The sequence below is a fragment of the Canis lupus genome, chromosome 29 (assembly GCF_003254725.2).
Source record: "Canis lupus dingo isolate Sandy chromosome 29, ASM325472v2, whole genome shotgun sequence".
NCBI classification, from domain to species: Eukaryota; Metazoa; Chordata; class Mammalia; order Carnivora; family Canidae; genus Canis; species Canis lupus.
In genome coordinates, this window is record NC_064271.1 from 26439428 (window position 1) to 26465173 (window position 25746).

Consider the following 25746-nt stretch of genomic DNA (forward strand, 5'->3'; position numbering starts at 1 on the left):
TACTTTATACTTTGGAAGAGAGTCATTATGCTTAGCCCAAAGCTAAGGAATGGAGAGTTATGCTTAAGGTAGAGTATCTATATAAGCTATTTGGAATTCTGCATTGGAGATTTGACTGTTCTTCCCCATTTAATCATGTATTCAATTATTTATTTTTATCAATAAGAACTCATGGATTTTTATTTTATACTTTAGGTTATAATAATACTACTTTATTCACTTTGTTGCTTAAGTTGTTCTAGTTATGACCAATCTGAACTCTTTCAGTTGGCTCTTCTGCTACTCTGATATGTCCTGATCCATATAGGTCTGTATTTTTTAGTATTTCCTTTTTTCTGAAAGATGGTCCAGGCTCATCTTATATATTTACTGTCCCAGCCCTAGAATCAGTCATTTTTCCTAGATCCTTTTATTGTAGAATGGTACTAGACACAAAGGTCTGGGTGGGTGGTATGTGCATTGCTGCTGGAGTGTCTTTGCTTCTAGTCTTTTTAGCTGACTAAGCAAAGAGACATATGTGTTTATACTAACCATGTGTGTCAATATTAAGCTAATCATGAATGTATACTGAAGTTTCCTACTCTGATCTATAACCATGTAATATCCTTCTTGCCTCATTCCTTGCTTATTTTTAAATTTCCAATCCAACAAAACACTTGAGTTTTAAAAATGTAAAAATCAATACTTTTTAAAAAAGATTTATTTATTTTTAGAGAGAGAGTGGGGAGGAAGGGTAGAGAGAGAGGGAGAGAATCTCTAGCAGACTCCCTGTTGAGTGTGTAACCCAATGCTGGGCTCAGTCTCATAACCCTGAGGTCATGACCTGAACCAAAATCAAGATTGGACACTTAACCAACTGAACCACCCAAGGCGTTCCTCAAAGTGTGAAAATTAGTACTTCCAACATCAATAGACTGCCAGACATCTGCTTCCAACAAGATGGAGTAGTCCATTTCTCCCAGGTCCTCACACTGAAAACTAAAACTCTGAATATAACATGACAAACAAGAATAGGAAGATACTGAAAGATGCAACCAGAGATGGACTTACTAGGGACCTTGGGACTTGAGGAATGACATGGTGACTTCTATTTACTACTGCTTCCCATATATTCTGCAGAGTACATTGCAGGAGCCTCCAATCCATAACCACCAATAGAAAGAGACAGAAAAAGCTTCCAGAAAAACTTTGTCTCTCCAGCCAAAGTATGAGGAAAAGGATTGCTAACAACAGAAAACCATTTTGGCAATACCTATTGTGCTCAAGCCAAAATGCAATGGAAAAATTGCAACCACCACCTATGCCCCTTGGTTTCAGTGGGACCAAGTGAAGAACTGATCTTCCACACTCCTACCCTCCAAAAAGCAAGCAGCACTCTGACTCTCCTACTAGGGTTATTTCAGTGTGGTCCATCAGTGGGCTGGCCTCCACACCTACCTATCAGCAAAGAGATTTAAGACAGGACTAGTTAACACTGAACTGCCTTCACACAGTCTTAGAGTCCAATTTGGGAGCTTAGCCTCCACTTCCACTTGAAATCAATATAACAGAATGTTGCAAATTGGAACTAGTAGGCACTCCACTTTCCCCTGACACCTGGTGTCAGTGAGACCCAGTAGGGTGCTGAATGCCTATATCTATCCTGAAGCAGTAAGATAGAATTGAGGTAGAAGAAAGGCTAGTTGGCGGGGCTAGTTGGCAGTTTTCATCTTCCCACTCTGGTGTCAGTGGAGCACTAAGTCTCTACCCACAACCAGCATCAATGAAATGAAATGAGATGGTGTGAAGAAGGACAGTTAACACTTTACTTCCACCTCTCCTAATGTCAGGGAACCTGCTGAACCTCCAGTCCCATTCACAAGGTGATATGAATGGTCCCACTTTTGGGGGCAAGTATCAGCAGGGCAAAAGGAGAACTGAATTTCTATGCCACCTGTCTACAGTGAAACAATGTGAGTCAGTGTCCATTTTTGCTGGGATATTGTCAACAGGGCCCAATGGAAAGCTGTATATACCTATTTCCATCTCCAGGCCTCATGTCACACCTCAATAGAGGGGTCTTCCTGCTTAAAATAATAATAATAAGAAGATTAAATAAGATTCAGAGTCCTATAATACTTAAAATATTCACATATAATTAAAAATTACTTATGATCTCAAGAACAAGGAAATCACAAAATGAATGAAAAAGACCAACAACATGCATCAACATCAAGATAAGTCAGATATTGGAATTATCTAACAAAGATTATAGGCTATCATGTAAATGCTTCAATAAGCCATTATGTATTCCTTGAAATAAATGGGGGAAAAATAGAAAATGTAAGCAGAGAACTAGAAATTAAAAAAAACAAGTGAAAATTATAGAACTGATGAGCATCTGCGTTTGGCTCAGATCATGATCCAGGGGTCCTAGGATCAAGTCCCATACTGGGCTCCCCGCAGGGAGCTTATTTCTCCCTCTGCCTATGTCTCTGGCTTTCTCTGTCTCTCATGAATAAATGATTTTTTTCAAAAAGTACCCAAATTTTTAAAAGACATAAACTTGCAGATTTAAGAAGCTGAGAAATCGCAAACAGGATAAACACGAAGATTTCCTTGCTGAGACATATCATAATTAAACTTATAAGTAATAAAGATAAAAAAAATCTTGAAAGTAAACAAGGAGAGAGAATATATTACTTACAGAGAAACACCAGTTCCAATGGCAACATGTTTATAATCTGAAACTTGGAGCCAGAACATTGGCATAACATTTTTCAAGTACTGAAAGAACTGTCAGTCACAAATTTTATGTTTACTTTTTTGTTTGATTATATTATTGGACTACTAATTAATCTTTCTATATCCGGAATTGTCATCACACTTCCCCAGCATTCCAGCCACAGTGTCTCCAGAGTGATTTTCTAAAACTGAAACAAACAAGCAATTTTTTCTTATAAAAACACCTGATCTTGTTATGCAAATAAATTTTTCTCTAACTTTAACTTTCCAGTTAAAATCCTTCAATGGGGCAGGGGAGTAGGGGACTCAGTAAAGCAACTAGATCTCAGAGTTGTGAGTTTGAGCCCCATGTTGAGTGTAGAGATTACTTAAAAATAGTATCTTTAAAAAAAAAAAAATAGTATCTTTAAGAAAATCCTTCAATGGATTCCCATCTTCCTTAGGATAAAAATCTCACATTCTGAACCATCTTAGTCCGTTTGCACTGCTATCACAAAATGCTGACTGGGTAGCTCATGAACAAAAATATATTTTTTCCCACAGTTCTGAGGCTGAAAATTCAATTAGGGTGCCAGCATGCTGGGTCACAGATTTGTCGTTGTATCCTCAAGTAGCAGAAGGTGCTAGGGAGCCCTGTGGGGTCTCTTTTACAAAATCACAAATCCCATTCAAGAGGGCTCCACCCTCATGACCTAACCACCTCCCAAAGGTCCTACCTATGAATACCAGTACATCTGAGAATTAGGGTTTTAACATGAATTTTGGGAGGACACAAACATTCAGACCATAGCATTTACTATACACACATGGACCTTTCATGATCTGGCTTCTAACACTCTCCCCAATGTCTTCTTTTCTTATACTCTGGTGAGCACTCTTTATACTGATTGTATGTGGAACTCCTTTCTGGTCTAATCCTTAGCTATTCATTTTCATGCTACCATGATTTTCTCTTTCCTTTGCTTTAAAAATTCACTCATTCATGTTACATATCAGCCTATACTGTACACAGTACACATAGAAGTGTTGAAGAGTTAATGGATCTGGGTGTAGCTTTCAACCATGACAGAGGGGGGTCGGAAGATAAGTACTTCAAGTTTCTCACCCATTATTGAGATAACTCTGAGTCATGCTCTACAGACTCACAGAATTCCCATGAACTCCCACAGTAGTTCCCCCAGAGTAATCTGTTCAGTAATGCACCACTATTGGCCTCCTTCCATGCCTCTGTTCTCAATTTCCACTCCACTTCTGAGTTTCCTGGGACTACCTCCCAGATAAACAGTTTGCATTCAAATTCTCTTAGGTTCTGCTTCTAAGGGAACTCAACCTAAGACGATTTCAACAATTTATAGCTTCCTAATAATCCAACTCCTGCAGACACATCACTGTAAAAGTACCAAGGCATGGCACATTATGTCACTCTTCCCAGATCCTAATGTAAACCATATAGGAAAAGGCACAACTTTGAAGAGAAAAATAATTTGTATGAAAATGGCCAATGGATAAAGAGAAGGTAATATAGTGCCATTTGTTTTCCATTAATGATGCTGGAATATATGGCAGATGGTCTATAACAGGTGTGACTATAATTTGAGGAGACTGCTTCCTCAGCTACTCAGAAAACTGCTATTATTATTTCTGAAGCACAGCGTCAGGACTTTATTTCTTTACTTGCAACCTTTCCTTTTACCTTTGTATTTATTTTTCTAAATCACTGACTAGCAGTCAACAGATGTATTCTCTCGCCACCACCCCATCACAAAGAGACACGTGTGTGTGTGTGTGTGTGTGTGTGTGTTTCCCCAAGACAAAGACACTTTTGTGTGCAACAGTGCTTAAAAAGACAAGCTCATGGTGCGCATGTGCAATGGGTAATACACATTAAAGGTCTCTATGAAATATATTTGTTAAGTTTCTATGTTTATTTTATGAATAAGTTTAGTCAAATTAATAATTTACTAAAGATGTGGATGAAGACTGAAGGAAGCAAATTTTGAAGAAAAAGACAGAAAACTTGCCTTTTTTGCTTTTTGTGTTATAATGAACAAAGGATAATGGCTTTTTTTTCTTTTCTTGCTTGGCTTGAAGGCCCAAAATGCAACCTGTACTCTTATCATAATATGTTCACTTGTGAGGGACACCTGGGTGGTTCAGCATTTGAGCATCTGCTTTCAGCTCAGGGTGTGATCCTGAAGTCCGAGATCAAGTTCCACATCAGGGTCCCTACAGGGAGCCTGCTTCTCCCTTGCCTATGTCTCTGCCCCTCCCTCTGCCTCTCTCTCTCTCTCCCTCTCATGAATAAATAAATAAAATCTTAAAAAAAAAATGTTCACTTGTGAGTATTCAAACTTATAAACTGTGGATTTCCCTTAAGTTATTATATTGTTTAGAAGACCTAGGTTTGGACATTTACTTAAAATTTTAAAATTGAGATTTATAAATACCAATAATGTTCCTTTCTCTTGCCATCTCCATTTCAGTTTCTTGAGTTTCTGGAAGGCCTGGTTTCTCCAAAGGAGCAATTTCTGGTAGAAGGTGTGATCCAAGAACAAAAAAATCAAGTATAGCCAATGAATTAAGGACAAGAAGGTTTCCAATCAGGTAGGAACATTTATCTCACATATTCAACCACCTGTTCTGAGGGTTGGATATAATTACTTGGAAAAAGATAGATGTATAACCTACAAGGAAGCTGTTTGCAATTCCCTTGGCAGTTGTAGTGTTTATCAGAGAGTACCTTGGAGGAAAATGAATGCAATAACAGTATGATGCTTTTTTCCATTTTTAGCTCCTTGTTGCCTAGTACATGTAGTGATCTTGGTGACTAGTTTAATCCTAAGAGGTTAGGCATGTGGAACAGCAGATTAATCTCTTTGTTACTTTCTCCTAGGACAAATCATTGACTAGATTGTCTTCATGATCTTCTATTTTCCTATTCAAATTAATGGCCATGATGACATCAAGTAGTCTTTTAAGTGGGGAACAGCTCTAGTCAATGTTGTGAAGAAATCAGCTTGGTTCTTGTTGGGGCACATCTATTTTTGGTCTTGCCAAAAAGTAGTGCACATAGGGAGTTAAAAAGGAGGAAAATGGGGCATAGGAAAGAGGACCTCATTTACCTATGCATGTCAAAATACAACTAATGATTTTATTTTTCATTAGCAAAATTTGAGCTAAAAACGTAAGGCAAAGGAATAATAAAGATGACTCATTATATGGCAAGACAAAAGACAGTAGTGACATCCAAAAATCAAGGGCCTCTCCATTTCACTCACAGTTATATATTCAGTATTTAGCCCACCACTTGATCCTACTCGCTACTCAATATAAGACCGTGGGGAATGACTTATGGATGAATGAATGAAAAAAACTTAACATGTTAGAAAATGTTTATCCTTGTATTTCCTTGCGTATTGACTTTTATATTCTCAGGACCCAGCACTGTACCTGACACATGAAATGTAAGCAATAAAATTTGTGGAAAGAATGGATCAGTCCTCATGATTCTAGGAATAATTATAAGACCAACACAGACCCCATATTTGTGAGGGCCTATGGCAAAAATACCCATGAAATGAAAGCCTACATAGATCTCACACTACTAATAAGGCCGAAGAATTTATCTAGTTAAAATTTTTTTCAAGTATAGTTGACACACAATATTACATTAGTTTCATGTGTACAACATAGTGATTCAACATCTGTATATGTTACCCCATGTTCACTACAAGTGTAGCTCCCATCTGTCACCATACAACACTATTACAATATCATTGACTATATTCCCTATGCTAGGCTTTTGATTCTTGTGACTTGATCATTCTCTAACTGGAAGTCTATATCTCTCACTCCCTTTCACCCATTTTGTCAGTCCCCTTACCACCTTTTGCATTGGCCATCATCATTCGTTCTCTGTATTTATAGGTCTGATTCTCCTTTTTGTTTGCTTGTTTATTCATTTGGTTTTTTTAGATTCCACATTTGAGTAAAATCATATGATATTTGTCTTAGTCTGATTTGTTTCACTTAACATACTACCCTCTAGGTCCATGCATTTTGTCTCAAATGGCATGATCTCATCCTTTTTGATAATTGTGTAATATTCCTGTGTGTATATGTATGTATACGTGTGTGCCACATCTTTCTTATTCATTCATGGGATACTGATGGGATACTTAGGTTGCTTCCATAACTGGTTATTGTAAATAATGATGCAAGAAACATAGGGTACATAGCTTTTCAAATTAGTGTTTCTGTTTTCTTTAGGTAAGTACCCAGTAGAATTATTGAATCATATGGTATTTCTATTTTTCATTTTTTGGGAAATCTCCATACTGTTTTTCACAGGGGCTGTACCAATTTATATTCCCACCAACAGTGCAGAAGGGTTTCTTTTTCTCCACATCTTCACCAACACTTTTTATTTAGTGTCTTTGATTTTAGCTATTCTGACAGGTGTATGGTGATAGCTCATTGTGGTTTGATTTACATTTCCTTGATAATTATGATGTTGAACATCTTTTCATGCGTCTGTTAGCCATCTGTATGCCTTTGGAAAATGTCTATTTAGTTATCTGCCCATTTTTTTATTGGATTGTTGGTGTTTTTTTTTTTTTTTTTTCCTTTTTTGGGAGGTTTTTTTTTTGGGGGGGGGGTATTGAGTTATATAAGTTCTTTATATATTTTGGATATTAACCCCTTATCAGGTATATCATTTGCAAATATCTTCTCCCATTCAGTAGGTGGCCTATTTGTTTTGGTAATGGTTTCCTTTTTTTTTTTTTTAAGATTTTATTTACTTATTCATGAGAGACACAGAAAGAGAGAGGCAGAGACATAGGCAAAGGGAAAGCAGGCTCCATGCAGGGAGCCTGATGTGGGACTGGATCCCCAGACTCCAGGATCACGCCTTGAGCCAAAGGCCTACGTGCTTAACCGGGCAGCCACCCAGGCGTCCCTGGTGATGGTTTCCTTTGCTATGCAAAAGCTTTTTATTGTGATGTAGTTCCAATAGTTTATTTTTGCTTTTGTTCCCTTGCCTTAGAAGACATCTAGAAAAGTGTTGCTGCAGCTATCAGAGAAATTACTGCCTGTGTTCTCTTCTAGAATTCTTATGGTTTCAGGTCTCACATTTAGGTCTCTAATCCAATCTAATCCAACTCAAATTTAATCTGAGTTCGGTTTTGTATATGGCATAAGAAAGAGGTCCAGTTTCATTCTTTTACATATAGCTGTCCTGTTTCCCAGCACCATTTATTGAAGAGACTATCTTTTTCCATTGCATATTCTTGCCTTCTTTGTCAAAGATTAATTAACCAAATAAGTGTGGATTTATTTCTGGGCTTTCTATTCTGTTCCACTGATCTATGTGCCAGTACCATACTGTTTTGATTATTACAGCTTTGTAGAAAATTTATCTAGTTTTAATCATTTACATGTCATCCCATTACATTTAGGCATAGTACCTACATTAGACATACTATTAAATGACTCATATATGGATAGAAAATCCCCTAATAAACTTCTGGGCCATATTATTTACAACACATAATTTCTGGAGCATTTTTATAATGACAAGGTAAGGGCAATTTCAGAATCATTCACTTCTAAAGTTATTTATACTTTTTCCACAGGTATAGCCATAGTACTGCATCAGCTATTTCTCTGTAACCTGCTGTTGCTATCTTTTTTGCATTCCTAAGGGAAAACAAAAACCATTTAATTAAAGAAATGTAAATTTTAGCATAATGCAACTTCCACAAAACCAAACACACACGCACACACACGGACACACACACACACATATGCACACAGTCTCTGTCGCTGTCTCTCTCAGATATGACGAAGTAAAATTCTAAAAGAGTATCCTGGAATTCATTGCAAAAAGAGGAAATCCACTCATTATGATTATTTTAGTCTTTTATTAATCAGTGGTATTCTGATGTACTTATTAATAAAAACTAAGTTGCTAGATGGGGAAATAACTTTGTAACATTTTTGTCTTTATATGTATTTATCAATAATGTATGAGATTACTTATCCCTCTCCATTCTTTAATTATATTCTCTTGGGGCAGGAGATTGTAGTTATCAAGGTTTTTAAGACTTTATTTAAATTTAAATAATTAGGGCCACCCTGAGTGGCTCAGTGGTTCAGAGCCTGCCTTTGGCCCAGGGTGTGATCCTGGAGTCCTGGGATCAAGTCTCACATCAGCTCCTGCATGGAGCCTGCTTCTCCTGCTACCTGTGTCTCTGCCTCTCTCTCTCTGTGTCTCTTGTGAATAAATAAATAAAATCTTTAAAAAAAATTTAAATAATTAACATATGACATATTGTTGGTTTCTGAGGTAGAGGTCAGTGATTTGTCAGTCTTATATAATACCCAGTGTTCATTATATCACATGCCCTCCTTGATGTCCATCACCCAGTTACCTCATCACCCCATCTTCCTCCCCTCCAGCAACCCTCAGTTTGTTTCCTATGATTAAGAGTCTCTTATAGTTTGTCTCCCTCTCTGATTTCGTTTTGTTTTATTTTTTCCTCTTTTTCCCTATGATTCTCTATTTTGTTTCTTAAATTCCACATATTAGTAAGATCGTATGGTAATTGTCTTTCTCTGATTGACTTATTTCACTTAGCATTATATTCTCTAGTTCCATCCACGTTGTTGCAAATGGCAAAAGATATTTTATGGCTGAGTAATATTCCATTTTATATATATATAATATTTCATTATATATATACACACACACACACACACACACACATATATATATATATATATATGTAAAACACATCTTTTTTTATTCATTCATCTGTTGATGGACATCTAAGCTCTTTCCATAGTTTGGCTAATGTGGACATTGCTGCTATGAGCACTGGGGTGCAGGTGCTCCTTTGGATCACTACATGTTTATTTTTGGGGTAAATACCTAGTACTGCAATTGTTAGAACACAGGGTAGCTCTATTTTCCACTTTTTGAAGAACCTCCATACTGTTTTCCAGAAGGCTGCACCAGCTTCCCATCAATAATGTAAGAGGGTTCCCATTTCTCCACATCCTCACCAACATCTGTAGTTTACCGCCTTGTGAATTTTAACCATTCTGACTGGTGTGAGGTGATAACTCATTGTGGTTTTGATTTGTATTTAGCTGATGCCGAGCAATGTGGGGCATTTTTTCATGTGTCTGTTGGTCCTTTGTATGTCTTCCCATTTCTTGATTTGATTATTTGTTCTTTGGGTGTTGAGCTTGATAAGTTCTTTATAGATTTTGGATACTAGCCTTTTATCTGATAAGACATTTGCAGATACCTTCTCCCAATCTGTTGGTTGTCTCTTTGTTTTGTTGACTATTTCCTTTGCTGTGCAAAAGCTTTTCATCTTGATGAAGTCCCAATAGTTCATTTTTGCCTTTGTTTCTCTTGCCTTTGGAGACGTGTCTAGTAAGAAGTTGCTGCGACTGAGGTCAAAGAGGTTGCTGCCTGCGTTTTCCTCTATGATTTTAATGGATTCTTGTCTCACATTTAGGTCTTTCATCCATTTTGAGTCTATTTTTGTGTATAGTGTGAGGAAATGGTCCACTTTTATTCATCAGTTGTTTTTAAAATTCCTAGGCAGCCACAGGACTAGTATCACTTAAATTGTCCCAAAGTAGGAGGTCTCCGTATGGAAAATAAAGTCCTCATATGAATAGGGAAAACTTTTATAGTTGAAAGATTTCAACTTTTTTTTTTAAAGATTTATTATTCATGAGAGACACACAGAGAGAGAGAGAGAGGCAGAAACAGAGGCAGAAACAAAGACATATGCAAAGGGAGAAGCAGGCTCCCTGTGGGGAACTTGATGTGGGACTCAATCCTGGGCCCCGGAGATCACAACCTGAGCCAAAGGCAGACACTTAACCACTGAGCCACCCAGGAGTCCCTGAAAGATTTCAACTTTACAACCTTAATGAATAAATACATATGTGGGTCAAAGTAGACTTCCTTCTCTATAATTAATGACTAGAGGTTATCTTTGGTATATAGGAGATTCTAATTTTAAAAATACTATTATATAATACCTAATACATACAAAAGAACATATTCAAGTATATTGTTATGAGATATAATAACAAAATAAACTACACACACACCACTAAAACTAAGAACTAGAATCCAAACTGCTGAATCATTGTGCCTCACCCTCATCCCACTTTCCTGCTTTCACCAAAGAAATAACTGTTCTTGTTTTTATGTTCAGCATTCATTTAATTTTTATGTATGTTTTTTAACTATATATGTGATTTTGCTTATCATTGACTTTTATAATTTCATATTTTATGTAGTCTCCTCTGCTTGCTTTTTTTCACTCACCATTATGTTTCTAAGGTTCAGCCATGTTGTGTTAGTGCTCATTAATTTTACTACTGTATAATATTGCATTGTAAATAGAAGAAAATATGCTTATTGTTTACTCTGTTGGTGGTATTTGGGTTGTTTTGGACATATTATGAACAGCACTTACATGAACATTTATTTTAATGTTTCCTGGTACATGTGTGCAAAATGTGTTTTAACCATATGTAACAAAAATTAGAACTGGTGAATTCAGGTAATCCTCCTCCTCCTGGAGACTAGTGTAGTTAAAAGTCTACAATGGTAGGTCTATTTGTGCTAATTTCTCTTACTAACACCGTAAACTTCTTATCAGTTATATCACTTTACATTTGAGGTTTTGGGTTTTTCCCTAATGATATTTTTTTTCTTTTGTTCTTTATCAAATGTCTGTGAATCTGATAAAGTCTCCTGTGTATTAGAATAAAATCAAGATTCGTAAGAATGAAAATATGTTCTTAAGAAATTTATAAATTCCTACTTGCATTCAAATTGGGGAAAATCAGCCTGAAATTTATAAACAGAACAACAAAACAAAAAGCTAAGAAACACTCACACTCAGGAATACAAAACAGTTGCACGTATTTAGCCTATAAGAAGTCTATAATGAAACAACAGGATGTGGGACGCCTGGGTGGCTCAGCGGTTGAGCACCTGCCTTCAGCTCAGGGCCTGATCCCGGGATCTGGGATCAAGTTCTACATCAGGCTCTCCCTCTACCTGTGTCTCTGCCTCTTTCTCTCTGTTCTCTCATGAATAAATGAATCTTTAAAAAAAAAAAAAGAAAAGAAAAGAAAGAAAGAAACAACAGGATAAAGACTACATGTCCAAACCAAAATACAACCTTATAAATCATGTTTCCAGTCAGGTCATGTAACAGTGGGGCAATTTAATAAATAAATTAAAACAATTCTTCTTTTCAACAATTTCCTAAGTCAACATTTGGAATAATGGAAAACTTATCTTTAACTCAAAGAAACCTGGACAGTTAGGAGTTAAAGTAAATGTGTTGTCCTACTGGCCTACACCTGGCTAAAAATAGTAGTAAGACTTGAGAACACCCATGGACACTGAACACACTATCTAAATATAGCTTTTTCTATCTCCAAAAGCTTTTAGAAATATGCTATCTTTTGTGAAAACTTAGCTTTGTAAAGGGCACGTGGACACTAGGTCAGTGACTTTTAGGCTTAGAAAAGCTTTTAAGTATTTTCTTAGTTTGGGAACCCATATTTTGAAGTCATTAAAACTGAATCCCACCCCCCAAAAAAACAGAATCCCAAGAAATTCAAAAGTTTGCCCAGCATCAAATGGTAAGCAAGTAATAATAATGGCACTCAAACCTCTGCCTTCTAAATCCATTGAACATGGATGACATGTAAAATAGTAGCTTTCAGTACCTGCTTATTTTCATTGCCCTCAACAACGCATTCCTTCTATGCCTTGCCTTTCTTGCTTCTTTAATAGGGGTGATAACTAACTGCAAAATTTAGTTATAACTACATTTTAAAATTTTTGGTATTTTATAATTCATTTTGAACTGCTATTTCTAGTTTAAAATGTGTAAGGACATTTTCTTTCCTTCTTAAAATGCCTCTGCCTACATTTATGATTTTTTACTGTTGAACTATTAAATAGCAGTAAATACAGAAACACATTCTAGTAGAGGAGATGTATTAGGAGTAACATGGTGAAATGTAGAGTTGACATAACTTAAAGGTAGATGGGGAGAGAAGGAAGGACAAAAATGTGATCTGTTTGGAAAAAATTAACGGCAAGTTAATTTTTGGCTATTGGTTATACTTAATACAATATAGCATAACTTAATTTAAATTCCAGGTTAACCTCTGTTGTTTGCAGTGCTACAGATTAGGGAGTAAATGAAACAAGATTTTTTTATGTTCCACCATTTTGTATTAATTTCCTAAAGATTTCTTCAAGACTTTAAAAAAAAAAATCTTTGAATTATTTTCCCTGTTTCTTTGCACTTTACCAAGCTGATAAATGGAATTCAGCTATTATTGTTAACCCTGTCTCATAATTTTAAAAGCACTAGAGATTGCGTGTGTGTGCACAAACACACATAGAAACACATTTCCTATCAAATACTGTGCTGCCTTTGCAGACAATGAAATAAAGTTCTCAATCAAAAAATTATTGGGACGCCTGGGTGGCTCAGCGGTTGAGTGTCTGCCTTCAGCTGAGTGCGTGATCCCGGAGTCCCAGGATCGAGTCCTACATCGGGCTCCCTGCATGGAGCCTGCTTCTCCCTCTGCCAATGTCTCTGCCTCTCTCTCTGTGTGTCTCTCATGAATAAACAAAATCAAATAAAAAAACTATTATTGTCATTTAGATGAAAATCAAATATGATAGTAGGGTCAGTCATTAGTAGGTTTAAAAGCCATCCTAGGTGATTTATATGTGCAGCAGGATTGATAGGTCTTGCTTTAGATAAGGCCTTTAGATAGAAGTATAACCAAGCAGGCCTCTAATTTCATATATGAGATCTGTTTTTTTTTTTTTTTGAGTACAGTTAATATACAATGTTACATTAGTTTCAGGTGTACAACATAGTGATTCATTATCTCTACACATTATGCTGTGCTCACCACAAGTATAGCTACCATCTGTCACCATATAACACTATTACAAAATTGTTGACTACATTCCCTGTGCTGTGCCATTTATTCCTGTGACTTATTCATTCTATAAGTGGAAGCCTGTATCTCCTACTCCCCTTCACCCATTTTGCCCACCCACCCCTATAACTATCAGTTTGTTCTTTGTATTTATAGGTCTGATTCTACCTTATGTTTGCTTGTTAATTCACTTTGTTTTTCAGATTCCACATGAGTGAAATCATATGGTAGTTGTCTTCTGAGACCTGTTTTATTTAGAGTTCTTTGGCAAATGCTTCTATGTGTTTTTATACTCTTAAGCTATGCTATAAAAATATCAAAGGTTGGTGTGAATTAATGAAGTGATATGCAAAAATGAAAGCCTAGAATTTAGGAGATGCATGTGGTCAAATAAGTTTGGTGGACACAGACATTATGGAAATTAGATAAAGACATTAACAATTCAGAGTGCCGAAATAAAAATCTTCTAGTTATGTCAGTACAAATCCTAATTTGTACCACAAAGGTAATGAACTCAAAAAATGTTTTAAAAATATTTACTTTGTACCCTACACCATACTTATAACCCGTTTCTGAAATTTGAAGGACAAATAAGAAAAATAGAAACCTCCATCCTTTAGTAGTTTATACTTTGGTCAATGGAATCTCTCTATTTTGAGATCTTTTAATTTCTCAGTTTATTATATTTCATCATATAAGTGGTTTTCTATTTATTAAAATCAATGTTTATCGCTTTAAGTGTTTCTTAAATGTTCCTTCTAATGAGATTGAGTCATAACAATTTCCAATACTGATAATAGAGTTGATAACAGAGATGCTTAATATTGATAGCAAAGTGATTTTGGGTTTTGGTTTTTGTTTTTTAAAATTTTATTTATTTATTCATGAGAGACACAGAGAAAGACATAGGCAGAGGGAGAAGCAGGCTCCACGCAGGGAGCCCGATGTGGGACTGGATCCCGGGACTCCAGGATCACACCCTGGGCCAAAGGCAGGCGCCAAAACCCCTGAGCCATCCAGGGATCCCGCAAAGTGATTTTGATAAGCTAAGAAATGTCATGAGGTTTTTCAGAATAACAATTTGTCTCCTAGACAAAAAAGCACTTATTATTTGTCTTCTCACCTTATAAAAAGCTTCTTATAATAGTGATTTTACCACATTTTAAAATTCATATTTTAACATAGCTTGCTTTGTATTATCTCATTTTATTTTATTTTTTTTTTTAAGTTTTTTTTTTTTAATTTTTATTTATTTATGATAGTCACAGAGAGAGAGAGAGAGAGAGGCAGAGACACAGGCAGAGGGAGAAGCAGGCTCCATGCACCGGGAGCCCGATGTGGGATTCGATCCCGGGTCTCCAGGATCGTGCCCTGGGCCAAAGGCAGGCGCCAAACCACTGCGCCACCCAGGGATCCCTATTATCTCATTTTAAAACTATTATTTATATAGCTACTATATATTATGTAAATATTTATATATTTTTTCAGTAGCTAGTTAATGCATTTTTAATTTGTTAAGATATTTCTTTAATTTGTGTTGCTATCAGCATTCCTTTTTCTCTCTGGCGCCTATCCTACTGACTTCAAAAAGTCTAAAAAATCTGAAAATCCCATATAAAGTGATGTATGGAAAATCTTAAAATATAATGATGGTAGAGAAAAAGAGTATTAAACATTGTCCTGAAAATCATTCCATTAATAGAGAGATTAATCAGTAATTCTAACATTCAGACATATAATAAACATGAAAAACATTATAATACTGAATGATATTTTCCCCTTTTTTCATTTTTTAAAAAGATTTTATTTATTTGAGAGAGAGAACATGAGGGAAGGAGAGCAGACTCCCTGCTGAACAGAGAGCCCCAGTCCCAGGACCCCAGGATCACTACCTGAGCAGAAGGCAGATGCTTAATTGACTGAGCCACTCAGGTGCCCCTGAACAATGAGATTTTCAATAAAGGAAGATATTAAATACTATATAGAAAACTCATAACTGCAAAGCAGATAATTGGCAATGATGATACATATATTAAAATACATGAAAACATAATCATAGCAACTGTTTTTCTTTTGGGCTGAAAAGAGGCATATTGGAGTTGCATAAGCACTATTTCAATTGGGATAGATATTTAGACATTATGCAAAAAATACTTGATTGCAGAAGAGCAGATATTAGCATGTGTGTGAATGTGTGTTTTCAGTGAATGCATTTTCATTCATTCAGAAAAGAATGCCAGATTTACTTTAAATGTGACATTGTGAAATGTTAAAGTGCCGTTTTAGACTTATGCTGCTGCTGCCTTGCCTTTCCTTTAGCATTCACCAAAAAATGCCATCTTATCATCCATCCAAGTTAGAGATCTAGAAGCAATCCCAGAATTCTCACTGAAGGGCACTCTACCTTCATGCTCCCCACTCAATTAGTCACAAAGTCCCAGCCCTCCTATACCAGACAGCTCTCTCCACTGTATGCTTGCTCTTTCACTCTCTAGGCCCAACAGAACTCTCTGAGATTGAACAACATAGCAGTTGATGAATTGTACAAATATTGGTATTGGAAAAATTATTTAACCAAGTTTATATCTCAGTTTTGGAGATTTTTTTTTTCATATTTTGAAATCATTTTTGTTTTAGATATCAATTTAGTAAGTCCTTTTCAAACTCCTAGTTCCTGGTGAGTGTGCTTTTACTATCACAAGGCTGAACAGCCCTGAGACGTCTAAAGATGAGGACCATCACCTGGATGAGTAGACCAGATCTATGGGAGTTGGAATGCAAAATGTTTCTAAAACAAATCTAGAAATCAAGGAAGAAATGGTGATGTCAATTATTTTCCATCTCAGATGATAATATTAAAAAACCAGGTACTGTAGGGATGTCAATAAACTATCATCCTATGTCTTAAAACAGTATATGAACTGCTTCCATACTTTAAAAGAAATATTGCTGACAATCAGCTACTTTTATTTATTTATTTTTAAAGATTTTATTTATTTATTCATGTCAGAAACACAGAGAGATAGGCAGAGACACAGGCAGAGGGAGAAGCAGGCTCCATGCAGGGAGCCCGATGTGGGACTTGATCCCCGGGTCTCCAAGATCATATCCCGGGCTGAAGGTGGCGCCAAACTGCTGGGCCATCAGGGCTGCCCAGTCAGCTACTTTTATAAGTGATTAAATCACCTACCAGTTTCATGACTTAATGTTTCCAAATCCTTGTTGTTTCATCTTTAAAAGTGAGATAATGAGAATACATATTTGATAGAACTGTTGGGAAATTTAAATTATATAATTCTCACAAACTATATAATTTGGTGTGGAATCTGGAATATAGTCAATATTTTGTTATTTTTGATAAAACACTAGCAAACAATAATGGTTTCATTATTTTTATGGTCATTGTTATAACTTGGAGCAGACCAGACAATATTACTGAGCTTGATTTGACCTTTCATTGTTATTTTAAAGATGGAAAAGTTAATGAGTTATTTTGAAAATAAATGTGTCAGTGTCCTAGCATCCTTTCAAAAGCTAAATATTTATTTGATATAGGGAAAAATAGTCTTAGTTCAATGAGAAGGTATGGATTTTAAAGGTATCTTTTCTCCTTAAAATCCTACAGACCCAAAAAAGGAGAAGAGAAGACAGAGGATTTAGAAAGTATTATATAACTAAGAACAGCACCAGCCCCAGACTTTTAATGCTTTTGCAATTTTGATGTGAAAAACCTCAGGCTCCCATTCTAACATCAGTACTACCACAGACTGTGTAAGACACGGTCAAGTCGATTAACCTCTTTCTGCTTTAGTTTCTTCATCTGTAAAGTGCAAGTAATATTACTTGTCACTTGCCAACCAGCAGTACTTCTTCAGCTAATTGACGGTCTCAGCAGGGATGTTGCAAAGATTAGCAGATAAATGATTTATAAACCCCTTGAAATATTAAATAAGTAATGTAAAATGCTCAAACAAGAGAAGGACAGATCATTCCATGCATTAATTTGCTATTTAATCATATATATTTAATTAAAAACAACACTCTAAAAAGAGAGAGCTGTTAAGTACAGTGAAAATAGGAAAGATTACTACGAACTCTAGAGTGTTTTTTGTTGCTGTTTTTTTTAAATCCTATTATAATTAAGAATATATAGAAGAAAAGTATATTAGAGGAAGTGTTTATAGCTCACCTCCTCAAATTGATGAAAAGTCTTCAAGACAGGAAAAGAACTGAATAAAAATAAGGAAACCTGCTTTCTCAGCTTACCTTTACTATTGACAATGGTATGACCTTGATAAGTTTACTTAACCCATAAGAAGTTTAAGTAAGATAATTAAAATCAACTCTACAAAATGCTTTTTATAGGTATGTGAACAACATAAAAAATCCTGAACCAACTCCCACTGTGAGGAAGTAAAAAATTTAAGACCCAAATCTCCAGGAAAATAAAATAAAAGAGAAGAGCAACATAAAAATAATTAATTATTGCACAGCACAAATTAAATGAACACTGTAATAGAATTCATCATTATACCTGGAAATGGGAAGAGGGTGTGGTTTATAAATTCACCTTGAGAGATGAGCAGGATTTTGTTGTCATTGGGCGAGAAGAGCATTTTAGGTTGAGAAAACAGCATTAGAAAACCAATAGAGGGGCGCCTGGTGGCTCAGTAAGTTAAACATCTGCCTACAGCTCAGGTCAAGATCCCAGGGTCCTGAGATCAAGCCTTGAGTCAGGCTTCCTGCTCAGCGGGGACTCTGCTTCTGCTTCTCCTTCTTCTGCCCCTTCCCCTACTTGTGCTCAAGCTCTCTCTCTCTCTCTGTCAAATTTTTAAAAAGAAAAGAAAAGAAAACCAATAGAAGACAAGTGATAGCTATGAATGAACCTTAGTATACGGGAGAGAGATAGTTTAAGGAAAGATACTTGTAAAGTAGGTTGGCTTCACATTCTAGAAGGCCATGCAAAAAAAATTAAACTATGTTTGGTGGGTTTCAAGGAGCCACTGAAGAATTTTTGAGTATTTTTATGTTTTATAAAGTTCATTCTGGTGATAATGTAAAGGGTAAGTTGGAGAAAAATATATTTAATTAAGAAAGTAGTTATAACTTCAGTGTCAAGAAGATGATGAAGGCAGTGACCAGAGAAAAAATGGAAATGAAGAATATAAAATAGACATTGAACAGATAGAATTAAAATAATGAGGTTTGAAAAATGATTAGCTGTAAAGAAGAAATGTGCATAATTATTGGGATAGAGTAATTGAAGACAATTTTAAGATTTCTATCCTAGATGCCTGAGCAAATAGTAATAATATGCACTAAAATTATTAAATAATGTATAGTTTTGGGGGTGGAGGTGGAGATACAGCAAAGAGATTCCATTTTGAACTTAACTAAATTTGAGTTTTTGAGGACAATCATGGTGGTGGAATATTCAATAGGCAATAAAAATTCTCAAACTAGGGGCACCTGGGTAGCTCAGTGGGCTAAGTGTCTGACTCTTGGTTTTGGCTCGGGTCATGATCTCTCACTGGTGAGATACAACCCTATTCTGGACCCTGTTTTCAGTGGGGAGTCTGCTTCAGATTCTCTCCCTCTGTCCTTCTCCCACTCTCGCCTGTGTATGCAATAAATAAATAAATAAAATCTTAAGAAAAGAATTTCTCAGGCTATACTTCAGAAAAATATCAGGCCCCAAATATTATAGATTTGATAGTCACCTATATACAGGTTAAGAGTATGGAGGTAAAAGAGATTATCAAAAAGAACATAAAGAACAAAAAGAAAAAGAATAAATATTATAGAAGAGGTAAGCAGAGGAAAGAGCAAGAAGAAATACCAGAAAAAGATTATGGGGAAATAAGAGCAGTAACTTTGGTAGCCAAAGATGAAAAACATTTCAAGAGAGAAATAGCAATGTAAAATGCTGTCAACAATTTTATATAGATTATTATTGTGAAAAACCTTGAATTTTGTGATTAATCTGTAATGGTTTTTCTTTAAGAAAGCAATTCTGATAAATTAATAAATGTGTGAGTCATATTGCAAAGAAAATAAAAATAGAGAAAGCAGGAAAAATCAGTATCTACCTCTTTTCCTGTAAGTTTGGGAGTAAATGAAAAAAATATGTTAGTGTCCTAAAGAACATAAAGAATTAAAAGATGAAATATATTTTATATATAACAGGGAAAATGTAAGCAATTTTACAGGCATTGGAGAAATAGGGAAAAGAAGTAAAGGGCAGAACTGAAGTAACAATAATGAAAAAGGAGATAGAATAAAAAGTACTAGTCAGGTGTTAATGTTGGGCAAAAGGACTCTTGAATAAAGAGATGTACAATTTTCATGTGAGGATAAAGAAAGAGGAACTTAAGAAAATTATGTAGGATGACCTTGATCTTCATAAAGTCATCAGGCAAGATTTTCTGTGGAGAATAAGAATTTGAAAGAATAATTAAGACTGAAGAAGCACAATAAAATAAATTGCTGTTGTTAGAGATGGTAAAGAGGTCAGCTAGAAATGAACAAAGCTACAAATGAGTAACTTTGAAGTCACTTGTTGCCTAATTAGACACGGAAATTATTTCCTAAAGCAATATAGCCTATACTTCTGGCTCTGAAACATTTTTAGGCTGAGATTTCTTATTACAAAGTTTTGATTTGATAAGCATTGTGGAAAGGAAAAAAAAAAAAAAGATTTGAATCTGAGCTAAAGGAAGTTCCAGAGAATAATTTAAGTGATGATGCAAATGACTAATTATGAGTTTACAAAAACAATGTGAAAATGTGCCCATGTCAAAAAAAGGAAGTATATATCTGTGTATATCCCGATAGATAGATGATAGATAGATGATAGATAGATAGATAGATAGATAGATAGATAGATAGATAGAAATAGAAATATAGATAGATGTTTATTTGTCTATATATCTAGATAGATAACTATACATAAAACTTTGAATGAAAACATAAGGGTCACAATTATCACCTCACTGGGATCAGAGATGAATTGATGAATAGAGAAAAGATTGAGAAGAATAATCATTAGTATCAAATATTGGAACATTTTTGAACCTCAGAATTTGTATTATACACTGAAAACCAGGAAGAAAGTGAAGAACTTCCTTCAACCAAGGGCGACTGGATATAAATTCTAATAATATTAATCAAAATTTTATTGTGAAAACCAGCAAGAGACATTCTATTTTTTCTCATATTGGGCAAAATTCATTCTAGCAATGTTTTTGTGAAAAAAAAGTTCAATGCCTTAGGTTCAGAATAAAAACCTAATTTGACTTAACCTAGGTAATAAAAATTGCCATCTCTGTGATATAACTCAGTATATGAGGCTGCTTTTTGAAAGAATGCTTTCAATGGGACCCTATCCAAACTCTTCTGAAGTGCAATACCTGTCCTTGTTATATACTAAATAATACTCTGGAGCATGCAGTATCATCACCTGGTGCAGGAATTTAATCATGCCTTAACAGAGAAGACTTTTGTAGAATTTTACAAAATTCTGTGTTTTTTATTTCTTCTTTGCTGTCATTCATTCCAAAGTGTGACTAGAATATAGCTCAATTCATGGAAAAAGGGAATCGAGGCTTCAAGTTCTAGAACTTTGTTCTGATATCAATACTTAGTGTGAAACCCTCTGATTTGTGAGATTAAGGGGTTGTTTTTTGGAAATAAGCTACTAGATTCTTAAGCCTGAATTAGATAAACAAGAAGGAATTATAACAGGAAAGGAAAAGAGAAAAAGATAGTACTTAGCATGGAAATAGAATAGCTGATATTTCCAGAGTATTTTAGGAATCAAAAATTTGCTCAGTTAAATTCTTTACCAAAGAGTTTCCTTCCATAATCTATAGTGTTGATCAGACAGCTTCCTGGTCATATGAGATCAACAATTCTCAAAATTTGGTCCCTGGACTCCTGCAGGTCGCCAAAACCCTGTCAGCCAGTCTCTGAGACATTTCATTGGGTTCACAGATTCAAAATAATTTTCATAATAATATTGATGATAATTGCCTTTTTTTATTGGCCAACACTGCATGAATGGTGCAAAAGCCTGGTGGGAAACACTGCTGGCACATAACACCAATCAAGTCAGCAACACCAAGTTCTACTAGTAACCCTGGTATTCTTCACTATCACACATTTACAGATAATATTTTTAAAATGCTAGATTTACCTACAGATATACTTGATGAAGCAGTAAAAAATGCTAAATTTTTATCAAATCTTCACCCTCGAGTACAGATCTGTTTAACATCTTTGTGATGAAACAGGAAGTCACATGAAGCCCTTCTGCCAAAGTACCAAAGTAGATGGTTCTCAAGTAAAGTACTTGGGTGACTACTTGGGCTGAGAGCTGAATTAGCCACTTTTTCATTAGTCACCATTTTTACTTGAAAGAACAACTGACAGGCAAACTGTAGTTTTTCAAACTTGGATATTTGGCAGAGATTTTCTTGAAAATGAACAAAATGAGCTTGTCACTTCAAGGGGAGCAAAATCCAACTGTATCTGTTGCCAATGATTAAATCTGAGCTTTCAAACAAAAATTACAGTTTTGGAAAACTTATTATCTGCCCCTGTGAACTTCTCAATTTCCCAAATTTTAAAGACTTTTCTGATGAGATAGGTAGTGTTACTAACAAATGTGATATTGTATAATATGGTACTATTTGGAATTTTTGCATAACCCAGTGAACCAGTTATCTTCCAAATGACTAATGCTTGATACTAAAATATATATATATATGTATATATACATATATGTGTGTGTGTATATATATATATATGTATGTATGTATGTATGTATTGCAAAAGATCCATTTAAAGTGCAAGGTAGACCATAGATTTTAATAAAACAGAGTCCGTAGTCTGTTTATTGATATGGTTGAGTTCCACATTGAAAAAAAATCCACAATCATCTGAAAAGGCTATTAAAACTCTCCTTATATTTCCAACTAAAAAATCTGTGTAAGGCCAGCTTTTCCTCATATACTTCAACTAAAACAACATATTGAGACAGATTGAATGCAGAAGCAGATATGAGAAACCAGATGTCTTTTATAAAGCCAGACATTTACAAAATTAAGCCAGAGAATTGCAAAATGTAAAATAATGTCATTCTTGTCACTTTTTTTTCCTTTGGAAAATAGATTTCATTTAAAACATATTATTTATGGAAACATGTATGAGCTTATTATTTATTTTAACTGAATTAATAAATATTTTAAAATTTTTCAGTTTTAATTTCTCATATGATAAATATAAGCAGATATAATCACATAAACAAAAGCTCACTAGTGTTTTCAATAATTTTTGAGAATGTAATGGATATCTGAGACCAAAATGCTCCAGAAACACTAATGTAGACCAAGCCTTAAGCATATAGTAAACTACTCAAAAGCTTTTAACATACTTCTGATGATTTCATAAAGTAACAATTGAGAAGTTATATAATTGCATTTGTAATATGGCACAGGAAGAATTTTCCTTTTCTTTTAAACTTAAAAGAAATCATACCATTCATACTAGAGAGAAGACTTCAGTGCCTGCTGATGGCATTCTCTCCATTCTTTCTTCCAAGTCTGTGAGGCTCATTTCATATGTCCCCATTTACAGGAGTAAAATTAGCATGTTATCCAGTCACCATTTGGCTCATGACTCAATGTCACTATAAAAATCACTTTAGCAGCTTCATAGGCCCAACTTCTTTTAAGATACCCATCTATGTGGAATGCTTCAATTTGTTTAATATAGGAGACGTAAGTACATACTTTTCCTAGCCTCTTGCAATCTCTCTAATTCTGTAAAATCTACAAGGGTAAAATCTTTTGGTTTATTCTCTTAAATAATTTGTATATATGATATTTAAAAAGGTAAAGAGCATAAACAAGAAAGACCAACATGAATCATGAATTCAGTTTAATAGTCCATTTTACAAATGAAGAATCTTTAGAATAACAATATTCTGTTTCTTTTGTTAAAGAGTGAGAAATCTTTTAAGAAGGGAGAAAAGAAAGAGAAAGCTTGTTCCTTAGTCATGAATTTTGATTGACTTTTTAGATATCAATATTTGGAGATTTATGCTTTAAAATTTAACCTAACTTTAAATGGAACAGTACTTAAATAACAAAATGTATTTTTTCCCTCTCTAATCAAACTATGAGTATTAGTCTAATTGGCTGTTTTGTATAACTGGATACAAAAGGATATCATTTTATCTTGTTTGTATGCAATACTACCATGTTGCTTTATCTACAAAATTCTAATTATAGCAACATAAACAGGAAACTTTAGTGGAGCCCACTTTGAGTAAATTTTGCAGGTTTTATTCTGATTATTTTTATAAGGCCAGAGTGTGTACTAATTAAACTCTATTAAACCTCTACCAGCTGTTGACATTAGATTTTTTTTAACCTTTATCATTTTTTGGTTATTAGACATAATCATTTAGCAATAGCTTCCCCAGAATATCTAAGCAAAACTACAAGTCATTATACAGTGGAGTATTTGGTGTAAAAGATATTTCTGGTCTCTGATAGTCATTTCACTAAACGGAAGAGCTGTGTCTAAATGTTTAATTGAAAGAAAAAATAACATAGCTGCCATACATGTAAAAATATCTTTTTTCAGCATCTAATGGGAATTCACTATTATCATGGAAAGAGAGAGAGAAAAAAAAGAGTACACAGCACCGATATATTTTATTTAAAAATGTAATTGTGTTCTTCATTCACGTATTTATGTGTTCTATTTGTCAGCTATTTTTCTTTTAACTGAAAAATAAGTCTATTGTCCAGAGAAAGAAAATGTAATAAAAGTGAAATACTATTTTTATGATGGCTATTATTATAATAATAATTCTAATGGACTAAAGTGGAATACACAATACTTAGCACATCAGTCTAGTAACTATGTTTTATAAGTACTTAAGGAGAGAAGTTTGTAAGATTAAGCTCTTCTCACATTCACCATTAGTGTCTTTCAAGCCAATTGAAAGCCATACATACACATTTTGAAGGTGAACCTAATATACATTTACACCTGTCATAACCCCATTTCTTATTCCATGTGCTTATTACTTAAGAGAACACTAAGTGAAAATTCAAATTAAGTTGTTGGCTCCCCTCTTTATACATAGAATTACTGCCAGGATCTTTTAACATTTCCAGATATACAAATCACAACACAGTACACATTCTTTTAATTCATATTTTCTCATGAAAAATGTCACATTTTTTACCTGTCTCATTCTTGATATTTCAAATCTCCTTAAAACTATTAAAAACAAAGTAAATTAGATATTAAGCCCCGACAGTCACATGTATTATTATGACAGTCTACATAGAAAAATGATAATGGCAAAAAAATAAGAATTTCTATTGCAAAATGTAATGCTTTCTATGCAAAACCCATAGACTTGGGTTAAGTCATAGCTCTGTGTATTACCTAGCAGTCACTTAATAATCTCTAAGATTTATCCTCATCTGAAAATGAGGATATTTTTGCCTGCTCCATAGCATTATTAGATGAAAATGATAGCAGTTGTGCTTTTTTAAAAGCCTGTGTTTTAAAAACCCATAAAGAGACTAAGAGTGAGAGACAGTAACAGTGATTATGAGACATACTTATTCCTGTATCTTCACTTTTCCTTAAACTTTTATGAGATAATATTTATTAGGGTTATATGCATGTCACAGAATTGTCTAGTCCTCTGATTCTCCACTTATAAAAATTTATGAATTTTTAGGATTTGGTAATTTAGTATAAATTGGAAAGAGGGAAGTTTTCTGTGGCTACTGAAGGATGCAAAATGTTTTTTTCTGTATTGTTTAGTTCTATTCAATATACTTCATTTAGCACTGAGTATATGCAAAGGACTCTACTAGAAATTATATGTAATTAAAACATTAAAATGTAGTTCCTGCTTTGTTGGAGCTTATGATCTGTCTAGGAGGAGAGGTAATTATAATGCCAGTTAGAATT

The 25746-nt window shown here is 34.6% G+C and overlaps 1 protein-coding gene and 1 long non-coding RNA gene across 4 annotated transcripts in view; one reads left to right on the top strand and one right to left on the bottom strand.

Annotated features, from left to right (window-relative positions):
* PKIA (cAMP-dependent protein kinase inhibitor alpha) overlaps positions 1 to 25746 on the top strand; it is a 109002-nt gene that overhangs the window by 72002 nt on the left and 11254 nt on the right. Inside the window, exon 2 of one of the 3 annotated variants that reach the window (XM_049103975.1) lies at positions 5208 to 5328. The exons of 1 other annotated variant lie outside the window; for it this stretch is intronic. Coding sequence is in view for 1 of the 2 variants with exons in the window: in XM_025478057.3 (XP_025333842.2) it covers positions 23364 to 23522 (159 nt within the window). In the remaining variant the exon portion in view is untranslated. Of the gene's footprint in view, positions 1 to 5207; positions 5329 to 23363; positions 23523 to 25746 lie in introns of those variants that run through there. One more of the 3 variants, XM_025478057.3, reaches the window with a different exon arrangement.
* LOC125754014 (uncharacterized) overlaps positions 1 to 25746 on the bottom strand; it is a 109239-nt gene that overhangs the window by 25653 nt on the left and 57840 nt on the right. The window lies entirely within an intron of this gene.